Here is a 13,885-nt window from a genome sequence, read left to right on the forward strand (position 1 = left end):
ATTTCATCCCCCACTTTCCATGAATCCCAGCTTATGAGATGCTGCTGCATGTACAGTAACCTGTACCTGATGTTGCTTAGCCATCACCCCTGACCTTGCTGATCTACGTGGGTCCTTGGTACTTCAATATCTCAGTTTAAAAGCAAAATACTGCAGATGATGAAATCTGAAGCATAAACAGAAAGTATTGGATTTTCAGCAAGTCAGGATGCATCTGTGAAGAGAAACAGAATTGATGTTTCAGACTGATGACCTGAAACCATCAGTTCTGACAAAGGGTCATTAACCTGAAATATTAGCTGTTCCTCTCCACAGATGCTGCCTGATCTGCTGCAAATTTTTAACATTTTCTGTTTCTATCTCAATTTACAATTTGGATTGGCGGCACCTGGTTACAGAAACAAGGTTTTCTGTAAGACAAGGAAATCGGCTGTTTTTGGCAGCTCACTTTACACATGTCCACTTTCAGTAATACTCGAAACTTGAGAAGTCAATTACTGAAATAAGGTCGATCAGAGTAGTTACCAAGACAGTATTCTAGCAGAGAATTTTATGCAGTAACAGTGAACTATACTTTCAACTAGTGCAGCTGAATGGCACTTAGCCCAGCACGCAAATAGATTTTTTTGTCCTTCCCACTAATGTTATTTTGAGGGCACGAATGGCCCAATAGTCTAGACACACTGAATTGCCGCAAAGCAAGCTATATGAATGCTGCTTCCAACAACGCACTTCAGCATGATGCGGCGGCTTCTACAAGTTATTAAGCATGACCTGTTAAAAGATCAAAACTAGCAGTAATGACATTTAAGTAAATGTTTGCCAAATTTAAATTGGTCTAAATTAAAATATTTTAATCACATTAAGCACTTCATGTGAAATAATTACTTTTTTACTTTTCCAATATTTTCAAATATTCTTCTATTTTATTTTTGGACGGAACCTCAAATATGGGGTCTTGATAGTCTTGTCTAAATAGGTTCATCTTCCCTTACATGTTTACCTATTTCCCTGTTTAATTCCAAATCACTAGAATTTCAGTAACATGAATTTCTGAAACCCTTAAACACACCAAGGGCAATGGAAAAATGTAATCATCAGCTTCCTGTGTTCACAGGTATCACATGCTGAAACCAAACTAAACTGTGATTCCTTTAGTCAGACACTTTGCTTTTTTAATAATGACAAAATGTTTTATGGACAGTTGAAGTCAAAGTTCTATGTTTCTAAAAGTATTAAGGTACAATTGTAAAATACTCTAAAATCTAGACTTTAGATATTCCATCACTTTTTAAAATAATTAACCAAAATAGTAAATACTTACTCCTTACACTCCTCATCCATATCTGCATCATTCAAGGCCATGATAAATCTCCTTGCAATTGGAGCAAAGGGGTTCAAACGCTGACAATGATTTTGTATCCTGTTAAAAAATTACAAAAATGTACATCATTTTTAGAATTGTTAAAACATAAAAAGATGGGCAATACTTTTCAAATGAAAGTTTATTTTTATTATAAGTTTTTAAAGTTTGACCAAACCAATCCTATATTGTTGATACATTTACAGATTTAAGACAATGCTTTTTTTTGAAAATAAATACGGACAGCCAAAAAAATCTGAATACCAAGAACACCAACAATGCAGATGCAATCAAACTTCACACATGGGGAGCTGGATCTGCAATTTGTTCAAAAATGTAGGTGTCAATGATATTCAAACAGTATGGTGTCATCAGCAGCAATCAATAGAATGTCTGAATTTTCAGAAACCTTGTTTCACATCAATGCGTTAATCATTCTGTAACTGTCATGATTGACTAATGCAATGACACTCAAAATAGCTTTTGTTTGAAACTTAGCCGTAAAATTTAAACCTAATTATCCTCAGTGGTTTGTGGCCTCACAATGGCAAAGTGTGCAGGAGTAGTTCTTAGAGTACATCTCCCATAAACTGACATGGAATCGTGCTGATGGTGGCTGCAAATAAGTTAAGGGTACTTTTCTTAATGCCACTTCCCAATGGCAGGCTAGTAGATTGCGCTCTTGATCTACCTTTGTGGTTGCAATCAGGTCAGGTACCTTTGTTTTTCTCCTCACTTACCATCCTGACTAAACAACTATCATTGCAGCAGAACTACCTAGGATGAAATTAGTGCAATCCCGAAAACAAGACAAGTATTCTCTTTTGAAGAGATCACTGGATTTGCAGTGTTATCTTTCTCTGGTGAAAAAGGAATTAAGTGAAAGGGAAACTAGATGTGCAAGAAAAATGCACTTTTCAAAATAATAAGCTTGTAAATGACAATATTGTCAGAAACACCACCTTATATGGTACCATTTAACAGAACAGATTGCCAACCTCATTGTAACCATGTGCAAGTCCTTCATACAAGTCCTCCTAACAGACAGGAACACAAACATCACCAAAAAAAAAGTCAGCATCAATCCTTACATGCTAAAGAATTTTCCAGAACTCCTGATCATTCCGAGACTCGATGACAGCTTTGAAAGCTCAGACAAGTACTCATTTTATTGTTCTGAAACCTAGTTCCAAAAAAAGTCATACATCAAAATAGTTACAGCTCTGATTTCTCAGTTAGTGAAGAGATCGAGCTGAACTAATACCTTGAGCTGCTTCACTCTGGGTTGAACTTTGAGACCAAGTTTGTACCCTACAGACAGTTACATATTCTACTCTGAATGCTTTGATATTATAAGTAAACCTTGCAAAGTAATAGACTTCCAATCTTATTTTCCATCTGCCAGAAAAATCAGTTACCTGAACAGATTGTAACCACAAATAGCACATTCTAGTTGGTCAAGAGAACAATTGGCCCAGCATTTGGCTGGGGCATTGTGCAAGATGAAACAGAATAAGTGCAAGGAGAAAAACTGAAGTCACCTTTTACTGAAAAAATACACAGTAAGAACGAAAGGTACATTTAACAAATGGCCTATTGTATAACAACTGCAAAATACAAGAACATACAACATAGGAGCAGAAGCACGCCACACACCCCTCAAGCCTGGTCCACCATTCAATAAGATCATGGTTGAATTGATCTTGGCCACAACTCCATTTTTTGCAAGGCCCCAATAACCCACGTCATGCCAATGTTTCAAAGATCTGTTTATTTCAGCCTCAAATGTCTCTTAACCCCCACAGCCCTCTGGAATAAAGAATTCCAAAGATCTATGACCCTCAGAAGAAATCCCCCCACAACTTCATCTTAAATGGGATACCCCTCTTCTAAAACTACGTAACCTCATTCTGGATTTCCCCATGGGGGGAAACATGCTCTCAGCATTTGCGCCATTAAGTCCCCGCAGAGTCCTTTATGTTTCAAAAATATTACCTCTCATTCTTTTGAACTCAATGATTGAGTATAGACCCAAAATGCTCAAACACTTTCATAAAACAACGCCTTCATTCCAGGAATCGGCCTTCTTCAAACAATTTCCAGTGCGAGTATATCCATCCTAAGTAAGACCACCGAAACTGTACACAGTACTCTAGGTGTGGTCTCATTAAAGCTCTGTACAGTTTTAGGATAACATCCATACTTTTACACTCCATCGCCCTTTTCACAAAAGGTAAATATTCTATCTGCCTTGTGGTTCGCTCCACAATATATTCTGAGAAAATGTTTCAAATATGCTCTATGAACTCAGCCTCAAGTCTATTTTTATCTATTAGATTTGATCAATTTAAATGGAGATTAAAATCACCCAATTACTGCAGTGCCATCTTAGAAGCACCCATGTTTCTTGATTTACATCCTTTCAACAATACAGTTACTATGAGGGGATCTACTGACTACTCCCACAAGCAATTCCCCCAACCCTCCACTATATCTCGAGTGGGATTTTCCAGCCACGCTCGCCCCAAAACTGGAGAATCCTGCCTGAGGTTAGTGGACCATCGAGGTTAGTGGTCTGACCCCACCACCACCCACTTCAATTCCCATGGCTGGTGGGATGGGAGAATTACCTCGCCCCCCTCATCTTCACTCAAACTGATTCCACATCTCGATCTTCCGAGCCAAGATAATTTCTTATTATTGCACTGATCTGCTCAATATTAATTGTGCTTCCCTGGCTTCCTTTCATTTCTGTCCACCATTCTGATATCAAGAATAATCTGTTTGCAGCCTTAGCCACCTTGTTTTCTCCACCCCCCCTCCCATTTTCTCACACCAAACTGCCTTCTACACTGTCATGCCTTCCTCTCTGTTCTTGCTAACCCTATATCAATTTGCTCATGCGCAAGGTAGTAATTCAGACATTATCATATTTGTGCTTTTGTTTTTTTTATTTTACTCAACTGCTCATTCACACAAACAATTCTTAGTCTTGCCTGTGTCACTGATACATACATGGGCCACTAATGGATCCTTTCTCTCTTGCCCCAATATCCTCTCCAGTCAAGAAGAAATGTCCTCAATCCTGACACTAGACAGGCAATGATGTGGATGTGCCGGTGTTGGACTGGGGTAAACATAGTAAAACGTCTGACAGCACCAGGTTTAAGTCCAACCCATTTATTTGATAGTACACTCACTAGCTTTTGGGTTAGCCCCTTCGTCAGGTGAATGGAGGGTTCTGGCCTCAGACACAGCATATAAAGCACAGACAGTTTACAGATTACTGATTAGAATGCGAATCTTTACACCTAACCTGCTGTTCAAGTCTTAAAGTGGCTGACAATGTGAGTGGAAGGAGCACTGATCACAGGTTAAAGAGATGTGTATTGTCTCCAGACAGTACATCAAGTGAGGTTTTGCAAACCCAGGCAAGTCACGGGGGTTACAGATAGTGCGACATGAACCCAAGATCCTTGTTGAGTCCGTCCTCATGTGTGCGGAACTTGGCTATCAGTCTCTGCTCAGCGATTCTGCGCTGTCGTGTGTCGTGAAGGCCGCCTTGGAGAATGCTTACCCGAAGGTCAGAGGCTGAATGCCCGTGACCACTGAAGTGTTCGCCAACAGGAAGGGAACAGTCTTGCCTGGTGATAGTCGAGCAATGTTCATTCATCCGTTGTCGTAGCGTCTGCATGGTCTCCCCAATGTACCATGCTTCGGGACATCCTTTCTTGCAACGTATCAGGTAGACAACATTGGCCGAGTTGCAAGAGTATTCACCGAGTACCTGGTGGATGGTATTCTCACGTGTGATGATGTCATCCGTGTCGATGATCCGGCATGTCTTGCAGAGGTTGCTGCGGCAGGGTTGTGTGGTATTGTGGTCACTGTTCTCCTGAAGGCTGGGTAGTTTGCTGCGAACAATGGTCTGTTTGAGGTTGAGTGGTTGTCTGAAAGCAAGAAGTGGGGGTGTGGGGATGGCCCTGGCGAGATGTTCGTCTTCATCAATGATATGTTGAAGACTCCGGAGAAGATGTCGTAGCTTCTCCGCTCCGGGGAAGTACTGGATGACAAAAGGTACTCTGTCCACCGTGTCCCGTGTCTCTGCCCACCGTGTCGCCAGGGCCATCCCCACATCCCCACTTCTTGCTTTCAGACAACCACTCAACCTCAAACAGACCATTGTTTGCAGCAAACTACCCAGCCTTCAGGAGAACAATGACCACAATACCACACAACCCTGCCACAGCAACCTCTGCAAGACATGCCGGATCATCGACACGGATGACATCATCACACGTGAGAATACCATCCACCAGGTACACGGTAAATACTCTTGCAACTCGGCCAATGTTGTCTACCTGATACGTTGCAAGAAAGGATGTCCCGAAGCATGGTACATTGGGGAGACCATGCAGACGCTACAACAACGGATGAATGAACATCGCTTGACAATCACCAGGCAAGACTGTTCCCTTCCTGTTGGCGAACACTTCAGTGGTAACGGGCATTCAGTCTCTGACCTTCGGGTAAGCATTCTCCAAGGCGGCCTTCACGACACACGACAGCACAGAGTCACTGAGCAGAGACTGATAGCCAAGTTCTGCACACGAGGACGGTCTCAACAAGGATCTTGGGTTCACGCCGCACTACCTGTAACCCCCTTGACTTGCCTGGGTTTGCAAAACCTCACTTAATGTACTGTCTGGAGACAATACACATCTCTTTAACCTGTGATTAGTGCTCCTTCCACTCACATTGTCAGCCACTTTAAGACTTGAACAGCAGGTTAGGTGTAGAGATTCGCATTCTAATCAGTAATCTGTAAACTGTCTGTGCTTTATATGCTCTGTCTGAGGCCAGAACCCTCCATTCACCTGACGAAGGGGCTAACCCGAAAGCTAGTGAGTGTACTATCAAATAAATCGGTTCGACTTAAACCTGGTGTTGTCAGACTTTTTACTAAACAGGCAATACAGCCTTTGGGACTTGTTCTCAGCTACAGAAAAGAATCTACCCTACTAAATTGCCCCTTCCACCACTACATTCATTTTTACTGCTCCAAATATGGGTGCCCCCATACCAGAGTGCTGGAGTCAGTTTATCATCTGGCTAGTAGTTCCTGTTCTCATTCATATAGGGTGCAAGAACATGTTGGACAAGTGCAAAGGCTAAGCATACTCCTGGATCCTCATATCTGCCTCAGTTGGAATCACAAACCCTCTGTCCCCGCCTACAAATCAAATCTGAAATACTTAATTTAAGGTGCATGGTTATCACCTGGAATGTTGTCCAGGCAACTTTCTCTCTCCCTGATACACCGGAGTGTCTGAAGCTCAGGCTCCAGAGCCAACTCCCTGAGCCAAAGATCCTTGAGCTGCAGTCACATTTGATGTGGCTGCTGTGGATCAAACTGGTGTCCACCATGTCCACATTCAACAGCTGCAACACATTCTACCCTGCCATCTTCACTGCATTACATTTAACTAGTTAGGTTTTGAAGTTGTAAAATGGCATTCAGTTGTCTACTTCCAATTCATAATCTAGAAAACAGATTTGCTTAATTTATTAAATTTAACTACATGCTTTAGATTTTTACCATAACTTAACCCAGAGTCTTAATATAACCCTATCCTGCACTCTGATCAAATCTGCACTCAGCTGAAGTTGCTTGATGTTATTGTTATTAATTACAGTCTTACTTGGTCTGATTGAAACTTTTCATTTCCTGGCTCTTGGTTTAGAAGGGGAAAAAAATGATATAAAAAGAAAGAAAAGAGAAATACTCACCCACAAATTACTTACCAGCTTTCCTCTAATGTCACATTTGGATTTTTTCATTCAAATGTGGTCCATTTGTTCCAGTCTCCTTTACATCCCACTCCTCCTGGTCTGAGGCCTCTTCTGTCACTGCTCCAGATATCCATTCCAGTCTTGCTCAACTCCCACTCCTCCTGGATTTTGCTTCTAATTCTGTTTTCTCTCCACATGTTGTTGACTCCTCACCAGGGCACTGGCTCATAGGCGCTCTTCAACACTCACCCGCTAGTAATTATTCATGTGAAAGTCTCAACAGTGAATACTGGTAAGCTAGTCAACTAAGGGAGTCAACATGATGGTATCCTATGCTATCCTCAACTGACATCTCAGAACTTACGACAGGAGTCAGTTGGTAACAATCAGAAGCAGACCACGTTGTTGAAACTACTCTCCCTAATCTGGAGCTATCAAAGCCAATCTCAATAGCCCAACAAACAATTCCAACTGAGATTAGTTAACTAGGCAAAGGACCTAAATCAAACACTGGGATCTCTTGGCTCAAATGGATAAAGTTCTTGTTGCATTGCAGGAACTGTGTGGCAAAGATATTTAAATTGTCTCTTATTGACATGACATTCATCATTCTAGTGAGTTCAGCATAATGTTAGTTACAAAGGTACAATGACTACTGCACTCCGAGACCAGTGGTTTTTAATCTGAGGGTCCCTATGCAGCCATCAATTGTTGACCTGAAAAATTTAGGACTGATGCAAACCAGCAGCACTTAAAGAATGGAGGTGATAAAGGAGAATATAGAGGGAGAAGAAAGGTCAATGGAGTAATAATTCATTTTCTTAAATAACTGTAGGGTTGTTTCATTAAGGTATCCGGACTGTTTGGAGAGTGTAATGGATAAAGACAGAGCGAGTGTAAGAAAAAGGAAGGAGCCAGCATGGACAGAAAGACAACAGCAGTGAAATGTTGTGAAGAAACGGATGCTCAGAATGCCAGGAAGTAAAGAGACGTATAATGAAATCAGCCTCACATCAAGTTTTAAGCATTCTGATTTGAAGCAGATCAATCTTCAGAAACTAAGGCAATGTCAGCACCATCTAGTGGTCATCTTCTCCTCCTGCGTTTGGTACCCAGTTACAATTTACATCACTAGATGTCACTATTATTAACAGTAAATTCACAAAAACATGTTAATTTTGTGCTGTAAGTATCACATAGTTATTTCACAGCAAACAAATTGTAAATATTGTGGCCACAACTTCTGTTGTTTCAATGACAATTATTTAAAAACACATTTTCATAAACTTGCCAGATTTATTCAGTTTTGTGCCAACTGTGAACTGTAATGGTGTTTTGGTCTTCATCTGTTGGGAATTGGGTATGGGCTGCCCAAACACATTTCATTTAGAACCCTTAGAGAGACTTTAGTCCCATCTGTCTCAGATCAGTATTCCAACTCACACCACCACAATAATTTGAATTTGCCAATTTAAAAAATAAACAAATACATTTTTAAAGCCCTCATAACTATAAAAACATAAATCGCTTATTTCTTCTGTACAAACTGTACAATGAGACAAACACTCATTTTCTAGTTCATAAACAAACTGGGAGCTTGTTAACTGTGATTTGTGTTAAATCAGGCAAGACCTAGCTTGTCAATTGTGATGAAGTGCTGCCATCCACAGGCTGGTGTTTTCACTTTTTTTCCCCTTTAAATAAATTACATATTGATTCAAAAATAACAGCAAAGATGGCAATTCTTTAATTTTAGGAACATAATTTCAATAACCATAGAACTCCCAAATTTCAAGTCTTCATATTTGTTTTAATAATTCACAGGCCATTATTTCATGGTAAATGCCAAATTGTCTTTTGTATCATGAGATTCTGGGACTTACACCACTATTTGGAGTTGCATTCTGTTTATAATTTGTTCCATGGACCAGTGGCAACTAAATAAATCACATTCCATTCTTATTACTTGGAATTAGATGTCATGCCTGTTAATTCAGTTCCAAATACTAATGATATTGTTTCTTAAATTCACAGCGCCAGGAACCCAGGTTCGATTCTGGCCTTGAGCGCACCGTTCTCCCCGGATCTGAGCGACCTTTCTCCAGGTGCCCCAGTTTTCTCTCTCAATTCAAAGATTTGCAAGTCAGGTAAATGAGCCATGCTAAATTTGTCCCTTAGTGCTCAAAGATGTGCAGGTTAGGTGGATTAGCCATGGTAAATGGCATTCATGAGGACGTGGGGGGGGCCGGGGGGTGTGCGTGTTTGGCTGGGTAAGATGTTCTTCGGAGTGTCACTGCAGACTTGGTGGGCCAAATGGCCTCCTTCTGTAATGTAGAGATTCTAGGTTACATTATTTTTGAGTAAACAATTTCCAGTTATGTTACTAAACAGATTCATAGCCATTATATCACAGATGAAGGCTTTGTAGTGCAGTGGTAGCGTAACTACCGCTAGACCAGAAGCTCCGGATTACACTCCAACGCCAGGGCTTGTTGGCCACAGAAGCAGAGCTCAATGCTCAATTGACAATCAGCTCATAAATCCTTCCACCGCTTCCTCCATTATTTCCCAGAGGACGAAAACAGTATGGGTGTGACGATACGCTAACAGCACAGAAGGCTAGTTGACCTATTGAATCCATGCCCTCAGCTCTCTGTAGAGCACTCCAGTTATGTTTTCCTATTCTACCCTTGTAGCCCTACAATCTTACTTCCTTCAAGTTTCCATCCAAATTCCATTTGAAATAATTTACTGTCACCACTTCCATTACCCTCATAGCCAGCAAGGTTATTCCTCACTAATCATAGAACATAGAACATAGAACACTACAGCACAAACAGGCCCTTCGGCCCACAAGTTGCGCCGACCACTTCACCTACCAACCTACAGACCTATCTATAACCCTCAATCTCATTAAACCCCATATACTCATCCAGAAGTCTTTTAAAAGACCCCAGCGAGTTCGCCTCCACCACCACTGACGGCAGCCGATTCCATTCACTCACCACCCTCTGAGTGAAAAACTTACCCCTAACATCACTTCTGAACCTCCCTCCCCGCACCTTAAATCTGTGTCCTCTCGTAGCGACCATTTCAAACCGGGGAAATAGCCTCTGAGAGTCCACCCTATCTATTCCTCTCAACATTTTGTAAACTTCTATCAGGTCGCCTCTCAACCTTCGTCTCTCCAGGGAAAAGAGTCCCAGCTCCCTCAACCTAACTTCATAAGGCATGCCTCCCAGTCCAGGCAACATCCTTGTAAATCTCCTCTGCACCCTTTCAATAGCTTCTACATCTTTCCTATAGTGAGGCGACCAGAACTGCGCACAATACTCCAAATGAGGCCTGACAAGGGTCTTATAAAGTTCCAGCATTACCACCCGACTCCTAAACTCAATCCCTCGATTAATGAAGGCCAGTACACCATACGCCTTCTTGACCACCTCCTCCACCTGCGAGGCCGATTTAAGAGTCCTGTGGACCCGGACCCCAAGATCCTTCTGCTCCTCAACACTACTCAGACTTCTGCCCTTAATAGTGTACTCGTTCATCCCGTTGGTTCTGCCAAAATGGACGACAACACATTTATCCGCGTTGAAGTCCATCTGCCACTTCTCCGCCCAGTCCTGCATCCTATCTATGTCCTGCTGCAACTTTTGCCATCCTTCCAGATCATCCACAACACCACCGACCTTCGTGTCATCAGCGAACTTACTTACCCATCCCTCCACTTCCTCATCCAGGTCATTTATGAAAATGACAAACAACAAGGGTCCCAGAACAGATCCTTGAGGCACTCCGCTGGTGACTGACCTCCATTCAGAAAAAGCCCCATCCACAACCACTCTCTGCCTTCTGCAGGCAAGCCAGTTCTGGATCCACAAGGCCAAAGGCCCTTGGATCCCATGCCCTCTCACCTTCTCAAGAAGTCTTGCATGGGGGACCTTATCAAACGCCTTGCTGAAGTCCATGTACACTACGTCCACGGCACTTCCTTCGTCAATGTGTTCAGTCACATTATCGAAGAACTCAACTAGGCTTGTAAGGCACGACCTGCCCTTGACAAATCCATGCTGACTATTCCTGATCATGTCAAACCTCTCCAAATGTTCGTAAATCCTCTGCATTTCTTGTCCAAAACTTTAAATCTCTGTCCCCTAGTTTCTGTACCATCATAAATGGAAATAGGCTTTCTTTGCCTAGCTTATCTAGGTGTCATAATCTTATACAGCTTCATCAAATTACCTTAAATTTCCTTTGATTTAAGGGATACAACCTCAGCTCTACAAACTAAACTTGTAGCTACCCCTGGAACCATTCTAATAAATCTCCTCTGCAACTTTTCATGGACCTCACATCCTTCCTGAACTGGACACAATGTCTTAGTTGTGGCCTAACCAGAGCTTCATAAAGGCTCAGCATAACTTCCTTGCTTTTGCACTCAATAGCTCTATTTATGAAGCTCAAGATTCCATGTGCTTTTCTAACTACACAATCAAAATGCCCTGCCACCTTCAAAGATCTACAGACTTGCATCCCAAGTCCTTTTGCTCCGTCATACTCTTCAGAACAGTACCATTATTTATATATTGCATTTCCCTATCCCTTTTGCCAAAATACATTAGCTTACACTTCTCCACAATCAAACGTAATCTGCCCCTTGCCTGCCCATTCTTCCAGCCTACTTTCTTGTGCAGTCTATTGGTATCATCTTCATTGTGTGTCCTACCTCCCAGTTGGTATGATTAGCACATTTTTAAACTTTACACTTATATTGCAATATCCAAGTCATACATATGTGAAAAGATACAGCCAGGGCTGAACCCTGGAGAATACCACTGTTTAACTATCCTTTAGTCTGAAAAATATGGCTGCCAACGGTGAAACAGTAACAACTAGGGATGCACTAGGAGGTGGAAACTGGAGGAATAAAACGTTGTAGAGCTGAAAGAGGTTATGGAGACAGGATGGGGTAATGCCATGGGGAATTTGGAAAAGAGAGTGTTACAGAGGTTTTGCAAGACCAGGACCAATGAAGGCCAACAACTACAAGGGTTGGGTGCATGGGGCTTAGTACAAGTTAGGATTTGTTTTTTTCTTTAATTCTTACATGGGATGTGGTTGTTGCTGGTTAGGCCAGCATTTGTTGCCCAGCCTTAATTGCCCTTGAAAAGATGGTGGTGGTGCAGCGCCTTCTTGAACCATTGCAGCTCATTGGGTGTAGTAAGAGCCACAGTGCTGTTAGGGAGTGAGTTCCAAGACTTTGACCTCGCGCCATCAAAGGAACAGTGATATTGTCCCAAGTCAGGATGGTGTGTGGTTTGGAGGGAAACTTGCAAGTAAGTTGTTTCCATAAATCTGTTGTCTTGTCCTTTCAGGCGGTAAATGTCATAGATTTGGAAGGTGTTTTCAAAGGAAACTTGGTGAGTTGCTGCCACTATGTTGGTGAAGAGAGTGGATGTTAAAAGGTGGTGGGTAGGGTGCTATTCAGGCAAGTTGCTTTCTCCTGGATGGTACCAAGGTTAAGTGTTGTTGGAGCTGCACGCATCCAGCAAAGTGGAGAGTATTCAATCACACTCCTGACTTGAACAAAAAAAAAGAACAACACAGCACGGGAAACAGGCCCTTCGGCCCAACGAGCCCGCGCCGCCGTCCTACTATCTCAGTGACCTATTCATGATTTTAGTCTACGCCTAACGTGCGAGGATCAGGGAGGTCCAATTTAGGGACAATTTTAGTACCCAATCAATCAGCCTAAAAGCACATCTTTGGGGGATGTGGGAGGAAACCGGAGCACCCGGAGGAAACCCACGCAACCACGGGGAGAACGTGCAAACTCCCACAGACACAGGCCCAAATCCATGTGTCCGCACAGCAACAGAGATAGTCTCTGAGCTGTCATGTTGCCCTCGAGATGGTCCAGTTTAAGCACACTAACGACATGAAGCAATAGGCAACTCCCGAAGCAACATCCAAGAGCAGCCCACTACAACCTGCCGCCTGCATGCCCCTTGCTGGACTTAAATGCCTGTGGAGACAAAAAAATTCATTATTAAACAGGCAAAGACTAACATTCCTGAGGCAAAACGTATTCCCAAGCCTACAATGTTCAGTAAGGCCTACTATATCCCCCTATATGTAGCCCGCTCATATGGCTGTCTAAGTGACTCTTAAACAACCCTAGCGTGCCTGCTTCCACCACCTTACTCGGCAGTGCATTCCACACCCCCACTACCCTTTGCGTGAAAAACTGCCCTCTAATATTTGTCTTATACCTAGCCCCCCTCACCCTAAGCCCGTGACCCCTCGTTCTATCCATTTCTAATAGCGGAAAAAGCTTACCACCATTTACTCTATCTATCCCCTTCATAATCTTATAAACCTCTATTAGATCCCCCCTCAGCCGACGTCTCTCAAGGGAAAACAGCCCAAGTTCATTCAATCTTTCCTCGTAAGACAGCCCTTCCATACCAGGCAACATCCTGGTAAATCTCCTCTGCACTCTCTCCAGGATCTCTACATCCTTCCGGTAGTACGGCGACCAGAACTGGACGCAGTACTCCAAGTGAGGCCTAACCAACGTTCTATACAACTGCAACATCAGACTCCTACTCTTATATTCTATACCTCTTCCTATGAAGGCTAACATACCATACGCTTTCCTCATCACATTCTGCACCTGTACCGACACCTTCAGGGACTTGTGCACTTGCACCCCCAGGTCTCTCT

The 13,885-nt window shown here is 42.5% G+C and overlaps 1 protein-coding gene across 2 annotated transcripts in view; it reads right to left on the reverse strand.

The window, feature by feature from the left end:
• The window catches only part of LOC145347601 (zinc finger protein 644-like), a 128,026-nt gene that overhangs the window by 39,160 nt on the left and 74,981 nt on the right, over positions 1–13,885 (reverse strand). For both annotated transcript variants that reach the window (XM_080195198.1, XM_080195197.1), the window contains exon 3: positions 1,325–1,423. In XM_080195198.1, the coding sequence (XP_080051324.1) occupies positions 1,325–1,365 (41 nt within the window). In that variant the 5' untranslated portion in view covers positions 1,366–1,423. The remainder of the gene's footprint in view (positions 1–1,324; positions 1,424–13,885) is intronic.

The sequence above is a fragment of the Carcharhinus amblyrhynchos genome, chromosome 9, assembly GCF_965287045.1.
Source record: "Carcharhinus amblyrhynchos chromosome 9, sCarAmb.v2.hapA, whole genome shotgun sequence".
NCBI classification, from domain to species: Eukaryota; Metazoa; Chordata; class Chondrichthyes; order Carcharhiniformes; family Carcharhinidae; genus Carcharhinus; species Carcharhinus amblyrhynchos.